This window comes from Carassius carassius, chromosome 25 (assembly GCF_963082965.1).
Source record: "Carassius carassius chromosome 25, fCarCar2.1, whole genome shotgun sequence".
NCBI classification, from domain to species: Eukaryota; Metazoa; Chordata; class Actinopteri; order Cypriniformes; family Cyprinidae; genus Carassius; species Carassius carassius.
Genome location: NC_081779.1, coordinates 15,645,355 through 15,670,260, shown reverse-complemented (window position 1 = coordinate 15,670,260; position 24,906 = coordinate 15,645,355). Strand labels below are relative to the sequence as shown.

Sequence of the window (24,906 nt, the reverse complement as noted above, 5' to 3'; positions counted from 1 at the left end):
ATTCTAAAATGACTCAAGTGGTGACTGGAGAGAATGTGTGAAATGACATACCAGTGGCATTTGATGGACACTTGTTGTATACCGTCTCTCCAGCTGAGGCTCTCTTCCATGTCATGGCTACTTGGTACTCATCCTTACATATTTCATGAGGTGCTGCACACAGTATGAATCAAAAAATGTAGATTAGGCAGAAAAAAAAGACTAGGAAACATGTCCAAACTGGCATTAAATATAAAGCCTATATAGGATCGATTGATTGCTCTCACATGCATATGCACGACATAATTAAATGAATAAATAAATATTGTTTTCCAGTAAAAAAATATGTACAATCTATACCGTTACGCATGCCAATAATAATACAAAAAAACAAACAAAAAAAACAATAACAAATCTTAATTAATTAACTTAGTGTAAACATGCATTTTCAGGTTTATGTCTTTTTGTCAGCAGTTTTTTTTTAAAAAAAGGATCAATTTTACCTCAAAAGCAAAAATGTACACAATTTAACTTGCTTACTTATCTTCAATTAAGTTTATTTTTCTTACCCATTGGCAAACGGTTTGTCTTGTTTTATTTGTAAATTTAATTAGGTTTATGTCTCAAGATTTTTTTAATGAAACAAGGACAAAGAAATACTGATTAAGAAAATGAGTTTTTGCGGCGCACAAAGCAGACTCTGTAAAGATCAGTGACTAGAACACACATCTCTCTCCAACTTTCATTTAAAAGCTTCTGAACAGAGAGCAACCCAGGGGTGAGATACAGAAGGGGACTGGGTTGAAAGCTGAGAGAGAGGGAGAAGTTTCTGGTGCCATCAAAGCCCTGTGCCCGATAAAAGTTCTGTGGCAATCTCTGACATTTATTTAATCTATATCCTCCCAAAGCTGCAGTCAAGGGCATGCTTATTAAAATCTGCTGTTTGCTGTGCTGCTTGACATGCTGCCAAATCACACATAGCAGCACTTTGAACAATTCCCTTCTGTCAAGAATGACCTGTTTCAATTGAAAGAGAGACGAAATGGAAACAAAGGAGAAGAGAGAATGTTAAATATAGAATAAGAAAAAGAAAATTAGTGAGAGAGGCCAATACACTGATTGAAATGGGAAAAAGGGAGCGAGACAAAAGCAAAGGGCACTTTTTACAAATAGAGTACAAATTAGGGTCTGAAAGTCATGTTTTTTTTAAGCATTCATTGAACGCTTCATATGTTGATTATCAACCTCAGAAGACCACACTTCATGTTCAGTGAGCTATTTTGTTTTATTTTATTTATTTATATAAGAAATTAATACTTTTATTTAGCAAGACCACATTAAGCTTCTCAAAAGTATATATATATATATATATATATATATATATATATATATATATATATATATATATGTGTGTGTTTGTGTGTGTGTGTGTGTGTGTGTGTGTGTGTGTGTTTTAAATCATGGAACAACAAATTCTCCCTTCATGAAAAGTGTAATAAAACTTCACAAATGTTTGAGTCAGACTTATAATTGGCTCTGAGAGTGAATTGAATTGGAGAGAAGAAGAGAAGAGAAGAGAAGAGAAGAGAAGAGAAGAGAAGAGAAGAGAAGAGAAGAGAAGAGAAGAGAAGAGAAGAGAAGAGAAGAGAAGAGAAGAGAAGAGAAGAGAAGAGAAGAGAAGAGAAGAGAAGACATGCTTTGATCATAAAACACACACCTGGGCACTTTTTGTCATTGCAGGAGCGCACTTCCTCTGCAGAGCCTTCACAAGGGTAACCCTGGATTCCTGTGCCTTCACACATACGGAACCGCCGCTGCCAACCAGAGTCACAGGTTTTGGAGCACAAGCTCCAGTGATTCCAAGCACCCCAATTACCTCCGTCTACACATGAGGAAAAAAATTCAGAAAAAGAGATACAATTACAGGGAATAAATGTTGACCATCCACACAATGCAGTTTTGATACTCTGGACATGAACACTAGAATCCCAGTGCTGTTGAACTGTTCCTCGGCACTCTTGGAACCAGGGTTATTCATAGATAACTAAAAATGCAAAAAATTACTAAAAGTTTAAAAGTTAAAAATTATATAAACTGCAACAGCATATCAATGATTCTGTTCACTGTTCAGCCAATCATATTTGATGACAGGCACTAACTGTTGTGTAAAACAGGAAAAAAGCACTCAAAAGTGAAGTGACAACCATATTTAGCTGCAGTGTGAATGTGGTCATAAAGCACCTGCATGAAGCTAATTTGCACTTATTAATTATTATCAGGGGTGCTAACTGACATGTGCTGACACAGCAGCATATCTGTGGAACAAGATGAGCAGCACAGACCAGTAAGTCTCTGCAGTTTGGTACCATAGGCAATTCAGTGCATTTACTGCAATTAATTAGACCATGAAAAAAAAAAAAATCCAGCTGTGCACTTAATCTACCTGTCAGTTTAAGACTGTAAGCCCACTAGAGAGAAACTTACCCCCACAAGATGGGTTGGTGCACTCACGAGTTTCTGCATGTGGCCCCTTACACTCTGCCCAGCCATGAACTGACACGCTGCAACGCCGCTGCCTCTGCTGAGTGCCGGAGCCACAGGAAACAGAGCACTGAGACCAGGCGGCCCAATCCAACCACTGCCCATCCACTGCAAACACAACCACAGGGAGACGCAGAGAGAGAGAAGCGGAGGTGAGAACAGAATAAGACAGTACAGAAGCGGAGGAAGGACAGGAAAAAGAAGGACATAGAAGTGAGGGACAGAAACCAACAGGAAACAGGCGGTCGGAGGTACGGACAGAGAGACGGGGTACAGCAAGGGGTCTGTGTTTGTCTGTAGCATGTGAGTTTGGAATTTGGTTAAAAAGATTTTTACTTACCCTGATACAAACCTGAGAGATCACTTCAACAAACTGAGTGAATACTGATTAGGGATTAAGCCGATGTAAAATATTGTACATTTTTCAAACTTCATGTTTTTCCCCCGTTATAAACTATACAGTCAGAATAAAAACATTCCCATGAAAAAAAAAGTGTAAATGTAAATAAAATGAATATATATTTTCTTTCTTGATTCTCATTGTTTAGTTTTAACATTCTAAAATAACTAAAACTAAATATACTAAAACGTCTATCACAGATGGAAGAAATTACATCATAAATTTAATTTTACTAATTTATTTTCACCTGCTATTTAAACCCTGGTTACAAAATTTTATTTTTAATTCTATTTTGAAAAATGCTTTTTAGGATCACCTCTTCACCACTGAACACTGAATTTCCACTCTTTCTATTAGAATAAACATTGACCTGCACATTAAAAGAGCTCCAAGTAACACATTCATTTTCATGAAAATTGTAGTGTAATGGGTTTCAGAGAAGACCAGTGCAAAGAAAAGACTATTTTTAATTAATTAAAGACAGATAGATGGACTACTGTGACAAACTTAAAAACACAGGAAGTTAAATAAAAGCTTTATAACATCAGTGCTAAAAATTTATGAGAAACCTGACTGATAAAAGTTTTTAGTTAGACTGATGCATATTCCAGATGTTTCAGCCTTTAACTTCTCACAGGAAAAAAAAATAAAAATAATTAAAGGTAGAATCTTAAAAAAAAAGAAAAGTGATTACTATTCATTGTTTTTCCATGTATAAAAGACAGCAAGCACATTATGTATTTTACATTCATTTTATATTAGATTAACTATGGACATCAATACAGTATATGCAAACACAGCAGAAGAAGTTCTGCCTGCGGTCATATCGGTCTTCTCTCTGACCGTCAACTACAACAAAAAGCAATATAAGATATTTTGCATAATGGATGAAACAAGGGATCAATGTGCAGTGACTATTTCTTACTTGAATAATGAGATTCAAGTTTTCTGGAGAAGTTCAACGTGAATAAATAATATGTAGGGTGAATGCTCCTTATGAAGCCCTTTCATAAGCCCATGTCGCTAATCCAAAGTCCATTGCTTATGAATCATTTTGTTGAAGCATTTATGATTTTTAGAAAAAAAATTCTTAAAATCTTTTGAATGTTTCACTTCTCATATCCCTAGATTCTTTGCAAAACATCAGAAGGCCTACATGCCTCGGTGGACACATACTCCGCATGTTTGAAAGAAAGAATTATATTTAAAATTCATCAAATTATGTCATTAATCTTACAGCTTTATGTTTATATTATGAATACTTTCTAGTGTGCACTATATATTCTGTGTAAATATTTAGGAATATAAAGGAAAAGCATATAAAAAATTTATAAATCAATACCTCATTAAATGTTGGCAGAATGATGCATCACAAAACCAGATGCATCTGTATTCTCTGTCTGAGATCATGGAGGATCAGTGTCTCAAAGCAAGAACTAGATAAATAATAACCTTATTCTAAAGCCTCCCAAACTCAATAAACAAGGATAAATGTGGCCTGTCTGTCTGCGCCTCCATGAGAGTATTGGACTTATCATTGCTCATAAAATCAGAAGCCAATGAGGAGAGAGATCCAACACATGTGGTTGCCAGGAGAGACAGCAGCTGCAGCTGAAACCCAACAAACACAGTTGAGCATTTATGGCATCTCACTTTACTTCAAAAGAACATAAAGGGAGAGGGAGAGAGAAATCAACTGTATAATTAAGGTAATAACACTGACTTCAACACATCAAATTGATACTTTGAGTATTCCTCACTTGCAATACATACATACACACAAACAAACAGATGCATCTGAGTTTTCAAGACAGTAGCTAGGAATTCTGGGCCTTAATAGCTGAATTACATAAACTGATGAGCTCATGTGACTGCGCTAAATCAAATGGTTGTTTCAGCAATGTTTCATTAGCTAATTCTGACATGTTCAGCAAGTTTTATAGATTTTAGATAAGCTGCTGATGCAGTGTAGTGTAATAAATTGCAAGTGTATTTGTCCATTAAAGCATAAATCTTTTATGTTTTAAAGGAACAGAAAATGTTTTAATAAACATTTTTCCATCTATTTTGTTTGAGGTGAGGATGTGAAAAACAAACAGTATTTGGAAGAATGGTAAACCTAAGCATACCTTTAGAAGTGCTGAATTAGTACTAACAAATGGCTAATATTCTAGTAATATGCATGATAATAAGCAACTAGTTAAGAAACCCTAAAATAAAGTGTTATTTTTGTAGAAATCTTTTATCGAGTGCTCTTTTATACATTTTCTGAAAGCAAATATTCACTCTATTATTTAATGAAAAATAATTTATTATGAGGACAGTCACCATATGTTACTTCAAAATAACACTACTTTTCACTTACAAACCTACTGGACCAAACAATAAAAATAAATTAATTAATACATTTGGAGTAACTTACAGTAATGATTCAATGACTATGCTGGAACTGATATTGCTCACACTTTGATTATGGCTATGCAAACCATCAATGTAATCATATTCTAGACCTGGAGTAATTTGGGAGTAAACACTCCAATGTTTACAACATCTCCATTTAGATTCACACTGCTAACCATCCTTTACTGTGAACCATTACGCTGAGTCCTGTGCCTTATCCTGTGTTAAATTCTATCAGCAGATTACACGTCAGTAGCCACTCATGAATGCAATTTGAATATGAGGAGGGTGAGATGTTTGTACACTTGGTCGCGTCTCGGTAGGTGAGGACAGGTGGAAGATCTGCTCTCTGACAGGTTGTAATCACGGTCAGTCAAAAGCCGCTCGGCCGGACTAGCCCAGCTGTTCATTTGTGCCTCTTCAAATAAAGAACAATCACAGTGATTGGCTGTCACCCTTAACCCTTCGACTGTCAGCCTAACAGAAGTTTTCAACTCCAGGTAAGACCAACTGTTCAAACTGAAAATGAATTGAAATGTAACAGACAAATGATTTATTGCTCATCGCAGTGGGGTAATAACAAATTTTGGAGATGGATACTGTTGGCAGAGACCAGACCAGCACTGTAGAAGAAACAACAAACCCTAGCAGGTGTGGATACATGTGATTGGTTCATCTGCGATTCCGATTTTCTTAACTCGTGCCAAACCCCATTTGAGTAGCACTTTGGCTAAAAACAAACAAACAAACAAACAAAAAAAAACATTCTTGGGACCTGCAAAATGAATGAATGAAATCCAGAGGAAACTGAGGCATGGCTTCAGAAAGAGCGCGCAGACAACACAGAGCTCAAGCACGGCCTTCAGAATGAGACTTAACAGGAGGGATGAGAGAGAGACTGACGTGAAACAAGCAGACTGGGATGAAGCTGGAGGCAGTGAGGATGGCACACAGGAAGGAAAGGGAAAGGTCAGACAGAAGAAGACATGTGAATAGAGAGACAAGGCTGGAGATGACATGCAACATGGAAAAAGGATAAAGAAAAGGGAAGTTCAAAAGGGAAGACGAGTCCAAAAGAAAGAACACACTGGGTCTCATTCACCAACTGTACAGATGCACAATTTTGTGCATAGAAATATATTGAATAAAATAAAATAAATTAATTTTAACATTTGAATATTTATTCATTCTAGTTTGCTCTAAGATTGTGCAAACCTTTTTGTAATTTTTGTAAGTTCACAGCTAAAACTTACTCTAAATTTAGGATAAAATTTTCTCAAACTACAGGTGCCTCTCAATAAATTAGAATGTTGTGGAAAAGTTCATTTATTTCAGTAATTCAACTCAAATTGTGAAACTTGTGTATTTAATCAATTCAATGCACACAGACTAAAATAGTTTAAGTCTTTGGTTCTTTTAATTTTGATGATTTAACAAAAACCCACCAATTCACAATCTCAACAAATTAGAATATGGTGACATGCCAATTAGCTTATCAACTCAAAACACCTGCAAAGGTTTCCTGAGCATTCAAAATGGTCTCTCAGTTTGGTTCACTGGGATACACAATCATCGGGAAGACTGCTCATCGGACAGTTGTCCAGAAGACAATCATTGAGACCCTTCACAAGGAAGGTAAGCCACAAACATTGATTGGCAAAGAAGCTGTTCACAGAGTGCTGTATCCAAGCATGTTAACAAGAAGTTGAGTAGAAGGAAAAAGTGTGGAAGAAAAAAGATGCACAACTAACAGAGAGAAGCGCAGTCTTATGAGGATTGTCAAGAAAAATCAATTCAAGAATTTGAGTGAACTTCACAAGGAATGGACTGAGGCTGGGGTCAAGGCATCAAGAGCCACAGACAGACGTGTCAAGGAATTTGGCTACAGTTGTTGTATTCCTCTTATTAAGCCACTCTTGAATCACAGACAATGTCAGAGGTGTCTTACCTGGGCTAAGAATGGACTGTTCCCCAGTGGTCTAAAGTCCTCTTTTCAGATGAGAGCAAGTTTTGTATTTAATTTGGAAACCAAGGTCCTAGAGTCTGGAGGAAGGGGGGAGAAGCTCACAGCCCAAGTTGCTTGAAATCCGGTGTTAAGTTTCCACAGTCTGTGATGATTTGGGGTGCAGTGTCATCTGCTGGTGTTGGTCCATTGTGTTTTTTGAAGTCACTGCACCAGTTTACCAATACATTTTGGAGAACTTCATGCTTCCTCCTCCTGACCAGCTTTTTGAAGATGCTGAGTTAATTTTCCAGCAGAATTTGGCACCTGCCCACACTGCCAAAATGGCCATAAGTTGGTTAAATTACCATGGTGTTAGTGTGCTTGACTGGCCAGCAAGGCCACTGTCAAAGAAACCTGGGCTTCCATAACACCTCAGCAGTGCCACAAACTGATCACCTCCATGCAACGCCGAATTGAGGCAGTAATTAAAGCAAAATGAGCCCCTACCAAGTACTGAGTACATGTACAGTAAATGAACATACTTTCCAGAAGGCCAACAATTCACTATTTTTTTTTTTTATTGGTCTTATGATGTGTTCTAATTTGTTGTGATAGTGAACTGGTGGGATTTTGTTAAATGTGAGCCAAAATCATCACAATTAAAAGAACCAAAGACTTAAACTACTTCAGTCTGTGTGCATTGAATTTATTTAATACACAATTACACAGTTTGAGTTGAATTACTGAAATAAATTAACTTTTCCATGACATTCTAATTTATTGAGATGCACCTGTACATATATAATGCAGTAATAATAATAATAATAATAATAATAATAATAATAATGATGATAATAATAATAATAATAATAATAATAATAATAATAATAATAATAATAATAATAATAATAATAAATGATATTATTATTATATTTGTTTGTTTTAATATTTAAATATAGTTTTTATTATTATACTAAACAGGTATAGGGTATCAGGTATAAACCTGTGCCAAATCTATTGTGCAAATAATTCCACTGTAGCATCCAAAAGCAGATGATGATGGTAATAATTTATTATATTATATTATATTATATTATATTATATTATATTATATTATATTATATTATATTATATTATATTATATTATATTATATTATATTATATTATACACTGAATAACCGATACAATAATAATAACAACAAAAACAATGTGCATTATAGGTCTGTCTTGATTTTGCATGCACATAAGCAAGCATAAACGCCTATGCAATTATTAGTGAATGAGACCCAATGTGATGAAGGCGTAAAGGAAGAACATGCTGTGGGGTTGAGTAAAATAAAAGAGAGAGAATACTGGCAGATGGGGAAATGGAGATTTACTAACCAGGGCACACAGCTATATTGCAGAGTTTGGTTTGCACCTCAGGCCCTCCACAGCCATTGCTTCCATGCTGGGGGAGCACACAGATCCTGCTCCGGGTCCGAGTGCCACGGCCACATTTGACTGAACATAGGCTCCATGAAGACCACTCCTCCCACAGCCCATGCACTGCAACGAAACCACCAATGGGGATGAGGGAAGATGAAGGGAGGATGGGCTGAAGGGTCCTTTAGTAGCCAAAAACAGTACAGAGGGGCAAAAAGAAGCGAAACCTCGCCCAGCTGAAGGATAAAACCAGGAATGCCACCAACAGACCAGGCCTAAACGTCAAATGCCAAATGATTGTGTTCTTGCTGAGAGGATTTCAATGAGGTTGTGCTGTATGTTGAGTAACTGCAAAAATATGTATTCCCTAGATTTATTCTTAAAGTATTTTTTATAGAAGTCGTATGGAGATCTTGAACTTTCTGGTATGACTCTAGTAACCATTTTGATTCCGGCTCTGTTACAAAATGTATTGAGTTGCTTACACAGGCAGCTGCCTTCTAATACAACATTCTAACTGAAACTGGACCTCATGAGTGATTGTTTTAGAACATACTAAATTTGGGACACACAAAAAGTCACAACTAGTTGATCAAAGCACACGAAAAAGAAGTCTAATAATCCACACAGAAGAGCATCCAAACAAGGCAGGCAAACTAAACAACCAAAACACTGATAAAACCACTGATGACACCCTCAACTAAGAAACCACATGATTGTCAAGAACAAAGGATAAATTAAACTGGCTAAAAACAAACTAAAAGTAAACTAATTTAAATTAAACACGACTGATAATTTATGCCTTAAATGCTGCCTATGAAGGCAGCTTACTATGTTACTAGCTAGCTAGGTTTTGGAACAGAACATTTTACTGGTGGCTTGTTTAGATGGTATGGGTGAGGGTGTGAATGAACTTTGACAAACCACTGCAGTGCAACAACTGTTAAACCAACCACAAACGGCAGAGAAATAACTTAAATCACTTCCTTCTACTCCCGAATATTTCCTCTAGACTGACCTACTGTAGGGATCTTTGGAAATAGAAGAGCATACATCTTTACTAGACCAACAAGGTAGTCAACATTTCATTAATCTGAGTTGCCAAAGCAAGAAAGTGGAAATGCTTAATTTGTGGAGTGGCAGTGAAAGCAGAAGACATATTTTAATAGAAGGCAAGATATATATGGAACACTGAAGAAGAGGAGGATGGAAGGGTGGGAGAGATTGAAAAGAGTGATTCAGGTGAGGACAGAAAGAAAAATGGATCCTGACAGAGGATGGAATGCAAGAGAATTGGCCAGGATTTGGAGAAAGGGGCAAAAGAAAGAGTAAGTAAAAGAGACAGAGAAGGAGGTTTTGGAAAGGGCTTTTGGAAAGGGCTTTTGGAAATAGCGACGGAGAGATTGTAAGGCCTACTCTGTGTAGAGCAGGGATGTACTGTGAATTATGCATGCTGATAAATAATTGATAGCACTCTGTAGTGCAAAGCTCAAAGGAGCCACGGCTCAGCTGCACATACAGCATGAAGAAATAAAAAAAAGGAACTTGCATGTAGCAAATGAGAGAGAAAGAAAGAGAGAAGGGATGGCTATGTATAAAAATAGAGGTACTTGTTGCTTAAACAACTTGGACAGAAAAGCCCATATAAAGAGTCACTTTCTGCCCTCTTCAGTAGATCAAATTAGACAACTGGTTATATATATATATATATATATATATATATATATATATATATATAAGACATTTCTGCATGTAAGCCTCTAATTATCTTCTGCAATGAAGCAGTTTATAAAAATTATTTCTACTGACCTAAAAATGTGGATGACAAAAGTGTAAATGCACATAACTACCTGATTATGCCGTACATAACTAGGATTAATTTTAACAAATAAATTAAATTAAATTAATAAACAGGACGAACATCTACCCTAATCATTAGCAGAAAAATAAACAGATTATATGTCACACCCAGGGGCTGGCTATGCTTTAACTAAGCCACACCCCTTCTCAACTTCCACCTCGAGGAGGTCCCCAAACCCGACCCAATGGCCAAGCAACACGAGAACAAGTAAGTGATAAAACAATCTTTATTTAAATATTTAAAAATAGCTTAGGGAATAGGGAAAGGGCAATTAAAACTAAACTCTGACTCGGCCCTCCAGATGGGCTATGGCCGGGAAGAGGTCAGGGAGCAAGGGGGCCACGGGGATCCGGGGCGTGGGGCTCGGGCCCCGGCCTGAGTCTTAGGTATCCGTAGCGCCCTCCTTCTTCCTCCTCTTCGCTGAATACAGCTCACGGTAAGTACTGGTTCACTCAGTTCGTTCTCGAGGTGCCCACTCTCTTTCTCTTCCTCCACAGGCAACGGCTCTTCGCTGATTACAGCTCACAGTAAGTACTGATTCACCCAGTTCGTTCCTTGGGTGCTCACGCTCTTTCTCTTTCTCCACAGGCAACGGCTGGGACACACAGGCACAGTTAGTTCAGCTTGGTTTTGCTCTCACCTCTTCGCTGATTACAGCTCACAGTAAGTACTGGTTCACACAGTTCGTTCCTTGGGTGCTCACTCGCTTTCTCTTTCTCCACAGGCAGCGGCTGGGACACACAGGCACAGTTAGTTCAGCTTGGTTTTGCTCTCACCTCTTCGCTGATTACAGCTCACAGTAAGTACTGGTTCACACAGTTCGTTCCTTGGGTGCTCACTCGCTTTCTCTTTCTCCACAGGCAGCGGCGTAAGTACAGGTTCCCTCAGTCTCTCCTCGTGTTACCCACTCTCTCTCCTTTTCTCTCCACAGGTATCAACTTGGGCACAATAGCACAGTTAGTTTGCTTTGAATGGCTCTCACCTCTGGGCTGGACACAGCGTACTGTAAGTACAGGGTTCGCTCTATTCCTCCTCGTGTTATTCACTCTCTCTCTCCTTTCCTCTCCACAGGTATCAACTTGGGCACAATAGCACAGTTAGTTTGCTTTGAATGGCTCTCACCTCTGGGCTGGACACAGCGTACTGTAAGTACAGGGTTCGCTCTATTCCTCCTCGTGTTATTCACTCTCTCTCCTTTTCTCTCCACAGGTATCAACTTGGGCACAATAGCACAGTTAGTTTGCTTTGAATGGCTCTCACCTCTGGGCTGGACACAGCGTACTGTAAGTACAGGGTTCGCTCTATTCCTCCTCGTGTTATTCCCTCTCTCTCCTTTTCTCTCCACAGATATCAACTTGGGCACAATAGCACCGTTAGTTTGCTTTGAATGGCTCTCACCTCTGGGCTGAACACAGCGCACTGTAAGTACAGGTTTCCTCTGTTTCTCCTTGTGTTACTCACTCTCTTTCCTTTCCTCTCCACAGGTATCAACTTAGACACAAAACACAGTTACTCTGCTTTGGATGGCTTTCACCTCTGGGCTGGACACAGCGTACCGTGCTATCTCCGGAGATCTGAAGCACGCTCACAACATATACTGTACTGAACTAGGCCAGGACCAGCAATCTCCTTGTCCTCCCACGCCGAAGTGCGTGAAGGCGGGGGTTTATCTGACAGGACACACGGCAATACACAGCAGCCCACAGCAATATACAACACCACGTCAAAATTATAGGTTTTCACAGCACGAAGGCTCACCCACCACACTCAGTGTACGGAAAGGACACCCGTCTTCCTTCACTTCGCTTGGTTCGGATCTGGCGATGGAATATGCGGCCTAGCTAGTGATGTCGTCGTTGCGACTACTTCAATAAGTATTCCTTCGGCTCTCCCACCACACTATATTAGGGGTAGGGCCACCCTCCTCCTCCTGGAGAGATCTACACAACGCCAGGTCAATATACAGGGCACTTTCGACTGGCTCTTAGTACTCACATCAATGCCACTTCCAATCCCCTTTTTCACGTCGTCTCAGTTCGCCGTATAATCTGTTCACTTCTCAACCTTTAAGGTTCGCGATGTCTTCACAATCATACAATTCCAGCCTGAGGGAGAGAGAGAGTTAGACAGCTACCAGCAGCGTACCAAGACGGGCACAACCCAGTGCTTCACACACACCAAAGAGAGCTTCCCAGACTGTAAAATAACTTGGCCTTAAGTACTGCCTTGTCCAGCGTATCCTCCAATCACCAACCGCTGTCCCTAACTAGGCACAGGTGCATCGAATTCCCTGATTTTCCTTCTTACGGCGCTACCGGAAGTTCCGGTGTTCTGTTTTTCCGGTCCGGGCGGAAACACTTCCGGGCGGAACCAAACTTCCCGAATTTTGGTTCCGCCCCTAAAGATCGTCACCTTGTGACATCCTCCCCCGCCAATCCGTTCTAGTCCCTAGAACGTCCTCGGGCTGTCCACTCCCCATAGCGGGCAGGGGGTCGGCCTCGGTTCTCTCGCTGGGATCGTCTCACTGGTGAATCGGGCTCAGCTTGTTCAGGGGCTGCTTCTGGTTCTCTCGGGGCGATCGGGGGTGGTGCCACCACGGGTCTCCCTGGTACCACAGCCCAACCTTCAATCCAGGGGGCCGCTGGTACAGGTTCCGTGGGGACTTCTTCCACGGCTTCAGGGTAGTTAGGGCATGGGCGAATCATGTTCCGGTGCACCACACGGTCGGGGCCTGACTTCCCTTCTGGCCGGATGGTATAGACCGGCTGCCCCGGCCTCTGCTGCCGGCAGACTACATAAGGGGTGGCCTCCCAACGGTCACTCAGTTTCCCCTTCCCCTGCCGCCGATTATCTCTCACCAACACCCTCTCTCCTGGCAGTAGAGGGGCTTCTCTAGCAGTCCGATCATACAACCGCTTACTTTTCTCTCCTGCCGTCTGTATCCTTTTCGACACCTGCTCGTAGGCGAAATGCAAGCGCTGGTGATGGCGCCCCACCCACTCCGTTACACTTGCTTCCTCTTGGTCGGCTATCACTCCTAGGACCAGGTCAGTAGGCATTCGTATGTGTCTGCCAAACATCAGGTAAGTGGGAGCGTAACCCGTAGTACTATGTATACTGTTGTTATAGGCCTGTAGGAGGTTTGGCAAGGCACTCACCCAATCGTCCTGCCGTTGTTGGTCCAAGGTCCCCAGCAGCCCCAATAGGGTCTGATTGAATCTCTCACAGCCGCCGTTCCCCTGAGGATGATACGAAGTGGTGTGAGTTTTCGTGCAACCGTACAACTGGCATAGTTCTCTAATTACCCTGGACTCAAAGTTGGCTCCTTGATCGGAGTGCAGAAACTCCGGGCATCCGAACGTCTGGAAGACGGCCCGCCATAAAACTGTAGCGGTGGTGGTTGCAGTCTGGTCGAGGGTGGGGATAGCCCAAGCGTACTTTGTGAACAAATCCGTTATTACCAAGATGTTCTGGTAGCGATCTCGTGGTCGGCCCAGTGTCAAGAAGTCCATAGCCATGATATGAAGGGGGGCCTTCGCATGGATGGGTACCATTGGCGCTCGGACCTCCCGTCTGGACTTAAACAATATGCATCTCGGGCAAGCTTGAATTAGGGCGTGCACCGATGCCTCTAGCCCGGGCCAAAAGAAGAATCTCCTAAGCAGGGACACGGTCCTCTCCTGTCCCTGATGCCCCAACTGGTTGTGGTACGCCGAAACTAAAGCCGTTACCTCATCTGCGGGTACCACGATCTGGCGTACTTCTTCGCCCAACTTCGGGTCACTGACCCTTCTGCACAAAACGCCATCTCTCAGCTCCAGCCTGTCCCATTGCCCCAGCAGCCTCCTCCCAGTATCCGTCTGGGCTAACCTCTCCGCTGGCGTCAGCCGTCGGCCCTGTTCCAGCCATTCTCTTACCAGCCGCACATCTTGATCCCTGGCCTGTCTCTCCCTCCACCGACGGGGATCCCATCCCCAGTTCTCAGGCACGGCCTCTTGTCTGCTGCCTGGTGCCTCTACTGCTCCTACCATATAGCCCTCCTCCGGGCTGGCCCCTCCGGGGCTTTCCGCTTCGGGCAGCCTTGAGAGGACGTCCGCGTTCATGTGTTCACGCCCTGGTCGGTACTGTAGTTGATAGTCAAAGTTGGCCAGTTGGGCCACCCACCGCTGCTCCACGGCTCCCAGCTTCGCCGTCTGTAAGTGTACTAATGGGTTATTGTCTGTAATGATCGTCACCTTGGCACCCCAGAGGTAGTCTTTAAATTTCTCACTTAGGGCCCACTTCAACGCCAGCAGCTCCAATTTGAAAGAACTATAGTTCGCATCGTTCCTCTCGGCTGGGTGGAGGCTCCGGCTGGCGTACGCGATGACCCTCTCAACTCCGTCCTGCCGTTGAGCCAACACCGCTCCCAGCCCGAGATTGCTGGCATCTGTATACAAAAGGAATGGTTTTGTGAAATCTGCGTATGCCAAGATAGGGGCCTGTAGCAGCTCCTGCTTCAATGTCTGGAACGCCGACTCACAATTTGCATCCCAGTCTACGTTGGGCGACCCCCGGCCCCGGTTACGACCTGTGCCAACCAGCAACTGATTAAGGGGTTTAGCAATTTTTGAAAAGTCCTTTATGAAACGCCTATAGTATCCCACAAATCCTAAAAAGGATCGCACTTGCCTCACTGTCCTCGGGGCCTTCCAGTCCTTCACGGCCGATACCTTTCCAGGATCTACGGACACTCCAGCCGCACTGACCACGTGGCCCAGAAAGTTGACTTCTCTCCGTAGTAAGTGACACTTATTGGGCTGTAGTTTCAATCCGTACTTCTCCATGGCCCGAAAGACTTCCTCGAGGTGCCTCAGGTGTGAATCAAAATCTGGGGAGTAGACAATCACATCATCCAGGTAAACTAATACTGACTCCATTAACTGACCTCCCAAGCACCGCTGCATCAGCCGCTGGAAGGTGGCCGGAGCGTTACAGAGCCCGAAAGGCATCCGGTCCCATTCAAATAGTCCAAACGGGGTTGTAAAGGCAGTCTTCTCCCGGTCTGCTTCGGCCACCTGCACCTGCCAGTAGCCACTGGCCAAATCTAGGGTAGAGTACCATGCCGACTGCGTGAGGCTGGCAAGCGAATCTTCGATCCGTGGCAAAGGGAAAGCGTCTTTCTTAGTCACGAGGTTCAGCTTACGGTAGTCCACGCAGAATCTCCAAGCCCCCGTCTTCTTTTGCACCAGCACTATGGGGGCCGCCCACGGGCTGCTGCTTTCCCTAACAACTCCTTGCTTCAGCATGCCTTGCAGGAGTGTACGTACCTCGGTATACAAAGTGGGCGGAATTGGGCGATACCTCTCCCGGCTGGGCCCTGCATCCCCGGTAGGTATATGATGTTGTACCACCTGGGTGCATCCGTAGTCTTCATCGTGGGTGGCGAACACATGCTGCCATCTCCGAAGGAGGGCCTGTAACTTCTGTGTCTGTGCCTGCTCTAAATCCTCCCCTTGTAACGACTCACCCGCCAGGTGGCTCGGCACACTCCTCTCCATACCACCCCATGGGGTGTCTACTTGTGTCAGGGCCACCTCGATGACAGTGGGGCACACCTGACGAAAACTAATATCCCTCTCTTCCCTTACTTGGTGGGATGTAACCGTTGTCAGACGGGCTAATCGTTGGTGCCGATGTAGTTGCACCGCGTATGGATGTACATTCCGTATCCTCACGGGGACTCTCCCCCGCCGGACCGTCGATAGTCCTCGTGCCACTTCCACTTGTGGACAATCCACATGGGGCTCCACCAGCACCCACTCTTCTGGGCCCGCTCTTCGGGGCGGTACTCGCGCCCACACAACAGCCTCACTTTTTGCGGGGACAGACAAAGCAAAACGACACATCACTCTTCCTACCTCTTCCTGTTCCCTGCGGACTTGGCTCATTTGCACCCTTCGACAGTCAACTACCACACACTCCCACTTGGGCCTCTCTGCAGGTGGTATCTTCGATACGGGCCTAGCCCGAAATAGCTCTTCCCAGCAATCAGCGAGGACATTCATGCCCAACAGGGCTCGATGTGCACCCAGACAATGGTCTTGCACGATAATCACACCTTTCTGGGGGACCATCACTCCGTGAACCTCTAGGTCCGTCAATCGGTAGCCAATATATGGGATGTCGAGGCCGTTTGCGCCCTTCAGAGTAAGCCAGGGGGCCTCCGCCCCTGGTGCCCCTTGTTTCCCAAACACTTCTTCGGATAAACTCTCAGCAAACAACGTCACTTGGGAGCCTGTGTCTACCAGGCATTGAATCTCCTTGCCGCACACTCTCACCTTCGCCACGGGGCTACGCCCAATCATCTGGCTCCTAGAGCCATATCCTCTTCCAGGGTCTTCTCGAGGGGTCCCGGCCACACGACCCACAGTGGCCGGCCGACCTAAAAACCCCCTTCTGACGCCCTGCGGGGCCCACACTGGCGGCTATAGTGACCTGGTTTGCCACAGCGGTTGCAGATGGGTCGCCCTTGCTCGTCCCATTCGAAACGGGGCCGGTTAAAGTGGTTCGGGCGCCTGAACGGCTCTCGGCCTCCCTCTGAGTACACTCGGTCTCGGGGCGCCGGCCGTGGTTCCTCCCGCGCCCGTCCTTGGCGCAATTCTCCTACGAGGGCTTTAGACAGTTCAGACATCTGATCGCGGACATCTTTCAAAAGTTCAGCCTTCAGTGCTTGCTTCCAGTCAGGGCCTCCGGGTTGTGCTGGTGCTACTTCACTGACAACCGCACACACTGGGGAACCACTCACCTCAGTCTCATCACCTTCCAGGGCCAGTGCCTCTTTCTTCAGATCTTCGAACGTAAGACCCGGGTCCCTTCGAAACTGGATACGTAGGCTCTGTCTCACCGGACCCTCCTTCAACCCCAGAAGAAACTGGTCCCGCAATAGAGTCTCTCCATCTCCCAACCCGTGGTCCCGACGGGTCTGTAGTCGGGCGAATTGCTCTCGCAACCTCAGGGCGAAAGCTCTAATCGGTTGGCGGGGGCCCTGCTTACAATTGAAGAACTGGGAGCGAAGGACAGCTACGGGGGTGTGGTCACCATACTGTTCAGTGAGGAACTGGAACACGGTTTGGGCGTTGGCTCTAACGGCTTCGGGGGCGGCATGCACCTCTCGCCGCGCTTCTCCATCCAGGGAGTTTAACACAAATTGAAGCCGCTGGGCTGCACTAAGGCCCTGTAGGTCGGCCAAGTACTCTAGTTGAGCCTTCCATTCAGACAATCGTACCTCGGATTCTGTCCCCCCATATTTTTGAATCCAGGGGCTCCCCATAAAAACGGGCATGGCACGGGGTTGGGCTGAAAGCCCCGCGTTGTCGGTCATTGGACGACCTTGGTTACTCAACTCGAGGTGGAAAATCCTGCCGACTACGCCAAATCTGTCACACCCAGGGGCTGGCTATGCTTTAACTAAGCCACACCCCTTCTCAACTTCCACCTCGAGGAGGTCCCCAAACCCGACCCAATGGCCAAGCAACACGAGAACAAGTAAGTGATAAAACAATCTTTATTTAAATATTTAAAAATAGCTTAGGGAATAGGGAAAGGGCAATTAAAACTAAACTCTGACTCGGCCCTCCAGATGGGCTATGGCCGGGAAGAGGTCAGGGAGCAAGGGGGCCACGGGGATCCGGGGCGTGGGGCTCGGGCCCCGGCCTGAGTCTTAGGTATCCGTAGCGCCCTCCTTCTTCCTCCTCTTCGCTGAATACAGCTCACGGTAAGTACTGGTTCACTCAGTTCGTTCTCGAGGTGCCCACTCTCTTTCTCTTCCTCCACAGGCAACGGCTCTTCGCTGATTACAGCTCACAGTAAGTACTGATTCACCCAGTTCGTTCCTTGGGTGCTCACGCTCTTTCTCTTTCTCCACAGGCAACGGCTGGGACACACAGGCACAGTTAGTTCAGCTTGGTTTTGCTCTCACCTCTTCGCTGATTACAGCTCACAGTAAGTACTGGTTCACACAGTTCGTTCCTTGGGTGCTCACTCGCTTTCTCTTTCTCCACAGGCAGCGGCTGGGACACACAGGCACAGTTAGTTCAGCTTGGTTTTGCTCTCACCTCTTCGCTGATTACAGCTCACAGTAAGTACTGGTTCACACAGTTCGTTCCTTGGGTGCTCACTCGCTTTCTCTTTCTCCACAGGCAGCGGCGTAAGTACAGGTTCCCTCAGTCTCTCCTCGTGTTACCCACTCTCTCTCCTTTTCTCTCCACAGGTATCAACTTGGGCACAATAGCACAGTTAGTTTGCTTTGAATGGCTCTCACCTCTGGGCTGGACACAGCGTACTGTAAGTACAGGGTTCGCTCTATTCCTCCTCGTGTTATTCACTCTCTCTCTCCTTTCCTCTCCACAGGTATCAACTTGGGCACAATAGCACAGTTAGTTTGCTTTGAATGGCTCTCACCTCTGGGCTGGACACAGCGTACTGTAAGTACAGGGTTCGCTCTATTCCTCCTCGTGTTATTCACTCTCTCTCCTTTTCTCTCCACAGGTATCAACTTGGGCACAATAGCACAGTTAGTTTGCTTTGAATGGCTCTCACCTCTGGGCTGGACACAGCGTACTGTAAGTACAGGGTTCGCTCTATTCCTCCTCGTGTTATTCCCTCTCTCTCCTTTTCTCTCCACAGATATCAACTTGGGCACAATAGCACCGTTAGTTTGCTTTGAATGGCTCTCACCTCTGGGCTGAACACAGCGCACTGTAAGTACAGGTTTCCTCTGTTTCTCCTTGTGTTACTCACTCTCTTTCCTTTCCTCTCCACAGGTATCAACTTAGACACAAAACACAGTTACTCTGCTTTGGATGGCTTTCACCTCTGGGCTGGACACAGCGTACCGTGCTATCTCCGGAGATCTGAAGCACGCTCACAACATATACTGTACTGAACTAGGCCAGGACCAGCAATCTCCTTGTCCTCCCACGCCGAAGTGCGTGAAGGCGGGGGTTTATCTGACAGGACACACGGCAATACACAGCAGCCCACAGCAATATACAACACCACGTCAAAATTATAGGTTTTCACAGCACGAAGGCTCACCCACCACACTCAGTGTACGGAAAGGACACCCGTCTTCCTTCACTTCGCTTGGTTCGGATCTGGCGATGGAATATGCGGCCTAGCTAGTGATGTCGTCGTTGCGACTACTTCAATAAGTATTCCTTCGGCTCTCCCACCACACTATATTAGGGGTAGGGCCACCCTCCTCCTCCTGGAGAGATCTACACAACGCCAGGTCAATATACAGGGCACTTTCGACTGGCTCTTAGTACTCACATCAATGCCACTTCCAATCCCCTTTTTCACGTCGTCTCAGTTCGCCGTATAATCTGTTCACTTCTCAACCTTTAAGGTTCGCGATGTCTTCACAATCATACAATTCCAGCCTGAGGGAGAGAGAGAGTTAGACAGCTACCAGCAGCGTACCAAGACGGGCACAACCCAGTGCTTCACACACACCAAAGAGAGCTTCCCAGACTGTAAAATAACTTGGCCTTAAGTACTGCCTTGTCCAGCGTATCCTCCAATCACCAACCGCTGTCCCTAACTAGGCACAGGTGCATCGAATTCCCTGATTTTCCTTCTTACGGCGCTACCGGAAGTTCCGGTGTTCTGTTTTTCCGGTCCGGGCGGAAACACTTCCGGGCGGAACCAAACTTCCCGAATTTTGGTTCCGCCCCTAAAGATCGTCACCTTGTGACATATATTCATTTTAAGAATTTTAGGACTTCCATATTGAATGAATTTTATTCTTAGTCAAACTGTTTCATTTCACAACAGATATATATAATATAAAATATATAATATATATTTTAAATATATATTTTAACATGTAGATCCGATTCCAGAAGCAAAACCAGTTGAGAGCTACTGATTTATAATCTTTAAAGTTTCAAACGGTCTTATTTGCTGAAAAATAAATAAATTAATAAACCGAACTTGCATTAGTTTCAAGTTACAATTTGTAGGAGTACAAAATATATAAAATTGTAACTTTCCCATGGCTAGCATGTCACTGGCAGTTTGTTCTTGCCTGGACTTCCAAACACTCTGTCATTGGAAGTTTAAGCCTGATGACGTTGTTGATTGTGAGCTGTTAAGAGTGAAATGTGAGGCTAGGACAACAGCACTGATTTTGTGTGCCATGGGGAGAGGTTGAATACTGGGCTGATGTGCCCAGAGTGCTCACTGCCTCTCTATAGACCAAATTATGTACTGCAGCATCCATCAAATCACTGTCTGTGCTGCCTCATACAGAGACCCAGAGCCTGTCTATCCTCTCACCGCAGGGGGTGCCAATTCCTCCTATGGTGGAGGAAGCAAGAGAGAACACACTGACCACCAGAGCACACTGTCAGGAAAAAAGCAGCAAAAAAAGCAATGAGGTTTGATGATGAAAGGTAGAGAAGCTGACCATACAGAGACATTGTGAACCGATTGAATTGATTGTGAAATGGGCATGCAGGGCAGACAACAATCCCCAAACCAATTGATCAATGTCCCCACAGAGCATTTCTAGAACACCACCAAACTCTTTTCTGTGGCACTGCAGGCATTGTTCAGTGTTGTTTACATGTCATAAATATAAGACCAACAGCAACAGCGACTGCAGTTTTAACTGATGCAGTTGCCCTTTAAAAATCTGTGATGAATGCGCAATCCTTGAATCCATGTTCCACTAGATTTAAAGGGTAAGAACAGATGCATTGCACCACCTGTTGGTTAACAGATGTAATTGCCCCTTTTGCCCTAAGATTCATTGAATACAGTGGTTTTAATTGGTTTTTCAATGGTTATTCAATTGGACCCAGACTCAACAACATGAGATTAACAAAATGAGCATACAAAAATGCCATAATATAATATATTAATATTCACATTAATTCCATAGGCCAATCAGTATGATTAATCATCATAATAATCACCATCATCATTTCCTAAAAAAAAAAAAATCTCATATATATATATATATATATATATATATATATGAATATTGCATATATATTCCATTTCATGTCATCCATGTGGGCTTCTGCCTAATTTGGCTGCTTCTGCTAAGTGACAAATTAATTTATGGCAAAATGCTGTAGAGTTTGATTGAATACTCAGCCTTTGACTAAAAAACTAAATAATCTTCCTCCCCTTTTTACAAGCTGATTAGAAGTATGTTTATTTTGCTACACTAAATATACTCTATTATATTATATGATGTGGTTAGTTGCATTTAGCTATACCATAACAGACCTGACAGGTTTTAACTGGAGATTTAACACTTAAATAATGGCAAACAATAATTACATCTGAATAAATGCATATCAAAAAAATAAATAAATAAATAAAAAATAATAGAGTTTCAAAAGTTAAAATTTATAAGGTCATTAAATTACCAAAAGAGAAATATTATTACAGAGTATGCTGTCAAGCTTAATCTACCAAAGCCGCACCAGAATGAACAATAAGGTAATTGTTGCATTTGAACTGGAGCTGTGTTCCCATGTAAGCAGCCACATAATCTATAATCCTGCAAAAAACTGCATTAATGTGCTGCTTTATTGATTTGAGTATTCCATTAAATTTCACAAAGGACTCATAGCTTATAAAAAAAAAAAAAAAAAAAAAAAAAACCTTTCCAGGCTCTGAAATATCTAACAGCTAAAACAACAATCAAAAGCAGAAGTATTAAAAAATAAATAAATAAATCTATCCACCAAAAGTTTACTTAAACATGGCTCTCTCATTTGACTCTAGGTCTCATGAGTAGTTTTATCTGTCTTTGATAATTGCATCAGATTTCATTTATCAATAGAGCCGTAAGCTTTGAATAGCGTTCCTTCATTAAATTTGAGCTGATGGAGTTTGGTCTAGCGCTGCTCTGCTCTGCTGCCCAGACACAATGATATGCAGCAGCGCTAGACACATCCTCAAATGAATTGAGAGGAATTTCTTAAGACTATCATGAAAAGATTAATTTAGATTTTGGGTTTCATTGGGACTTAGGTTTAGCATTGCAGATAACTTGTGATCTTGCCATGGAAACCTTTTGACTGATATCTTTGCCTTTGTTTGGAGAAGAAACAGTGGAGAGAGGCTAGTTGTCATAACCGCTATAAATAGTAATTTTGAATTAAAAGTCCAGGATTATCTGTAGCAGTGGTTTTGTATGTATCAAATATTTCTCTTTCTTTCTTTCTTTCTTTCTTTCTTTCTTTCTTTCTTTCTTTCTTTCTTTCTTTCTTTCTTTCTTTCTTTCTTTCTTTCTGTGAATTCAGTCATCCGAAGTAAAATTTGAACAAGGATCAACTATGTTGTGAAAGTAGTTTGTCAGTTACCCAACTGAGTCTGTAAACATGTTGCACAATACAAAACTGTCCCGTAAAATGTTTCCTTTATTCTCCAAAAAATTGACAACTGACCCTTTTGGTTTGATTTGTTTCCTCTTTTGAGATGTGTGGATACATGAAAAGACACAAAACCAAATCAATCTTAATCGAATCAAATTCACATGGTAAAACACACCATACGTTTCCTGAGAAAGCAGCGGAGAACAAAATTCAAGAATTTGCAGTGTTATTTCTGCTGGAAACAGCTATCGATGGCTCGTGTCCACAAATTAGACTGAGCTCTGGAATGGGATTAACTAACAAGCAAACAGAGGGAAATTTAAGACCGCTGCCAGAATTGTTGTTACTTTAAAAGTACCTGTTTTATTTGAAGGCTGTGCTTGATCAATTTTGAATAATAACTCTCCTCCAAACTAAATAAACCTGGCCATAATTGCTTTTGCAAATCAATTAAGTTCGGTTTGAATAAAAGCCAAAATAAGGACCAAGATACTTCCATTCAGAGTTAAACTATGCTGAAGCTATTCTAGCTCAGGATAATCTCAAAGACCCTCGTTCCCTTTTCGTCAACAAGCATCCCTGTTAAACACTTCATGTGGAGTGAAAGTAATCTATGAACACATGCGGCTCTTCTCCCATTCACATTGTCATTCTCTGCCAATTTGTGTGTCCCTTTAGTAAATATTACCTGCTTCTTTACGTTGTCAGCATAAATAGCATAACATTTACATAAAATAGCTAAAAAAAAAGAAAAACAGCATGCATCTTACGTTCTTATTCCTGACCATCTTGTTTACTTTTCTATTGACACATAGTTCTCTATAATCAGCTTTTCTGTCCTAAGCATCAAAAATTTCTGCATTCCAAAAGTTTGCGTGCCCAAACGTAATGTCTCTCATATCTGAGCTTCATCAATCACTGTTTAGAACCGATCCTTGAAAACCTTCACTTCTCTCCAATTCTCTTCAGTCTTGCTCGCTCGACTGAGATCATCTGATGATATCCTCAAATCACATCCTAAATAGCTGATCTGCACTCTTGGAGAGACTGAAAAACTCCCAGTGCTGAACACAGCAACCATCTCATCAAAGGCCAGACGCTGAATATCAGAACATAGGCTGAATGCACAAGTGAGAGGTAAACTGAGTTATCCTGTTTTACATAAATATAGAATTAACACAAAGAAGGAGTTACACAGCTGATAATCTGCAATAAAGGGCATATATATATATATGTGTATATATATGCCTTGTAAACATGAATATTTTAATCTATTTCTCAGTGTTTAAAGATAAAGCAGGAGCAACATTCAAAAGGCCCCTGGTGAAATAATTCGGGCCGATAGAGGTCATAACTATAGCCAGGCATTTAATCATCTCCATCCGTCTCCAAAACAATACAAATGCTAAGGCAAAAAAAAAAAAAAAAAAATTATATATATATATATATATATATATATATAGTAAAAAAGAAGGAATGACCAGATTCAAACAGGTTTGTGGATTGGGATAGGGAAGTTTTCAAGCCATAAGGTATGAAATGTTGTGCCACATATTTAAAATAGTTTAGCTGGGATACATGCAAGTCCATGGCATGTACCTCACTCTTCAAAATTTTGGTTTGGTAAGATTTTATGTTTTTGAACGTTTCTTGTGCTCACCAAAATTGCATTTATTTGAGCATAAAAAAAGTGATATTATCAGAATCTAATATAACCATTTTCTATTTCAATATATTTTAAAGTGTAATTTATTTATGTGATGAAAAGCTACATTTTCAGCAGCCATTAATCTAGTCTTCAGTGTCACATGATCCTTCAGAAATCATTCTTTGAATCATATGTTGATTTGGTGCTCAACATTTTTATTATTATTATTATTATTATTTGTCATTATTATTATCATCACCAAAAAAAAAAAAAACCACTGAACAGTAGTGTACATTGAGCAAATTAATTAATGCAGATTGAGAGATA

The 24,906-nt window shown here is 42.6% G+C and overlaps 1 protein-coding gene across 8 annotated transcripts in view; it reads right to left on the bottom strand.

Annotated features, from left to right (window-relative positions):
• The window catches only part of LOC132104292 (adhesion G protein-coupled receptor B2-like), a 310,415-nt gene that overhangs the window by 137,830 nt on the left and 147,679 nt on the right, over positions 1-24,906 (bottom strand). For 6 of the 8 annotated variants that reach the window (XM_059509655.1, XM_059509657.1, XM_059509661.1 and 3 more), the window contains exons 5-8: positions 8,649-8,813; positions 2,464-2,628; positions 1,697-1,861; positions 52-153 (exon numbers count right to left, since the gene is read on the bottom strand). In XM_059509655.1, the coding sequence (XP_059365638.1) occupies positions 52-153; positions 1,697-1,861; positions 2,464-2,628; positions 8,649-8,813 (597 nt within the window). The remainder of the gene's footprint in view (positions 1-51; positions 154-1,696; positions 1,862-2,463; positions 2,629-8,648; positions 8,814-24,906) is intronic. The other 2 variants (XM_059509662.1, XM_059509663.1) reach the window with 1 other exon arrangement.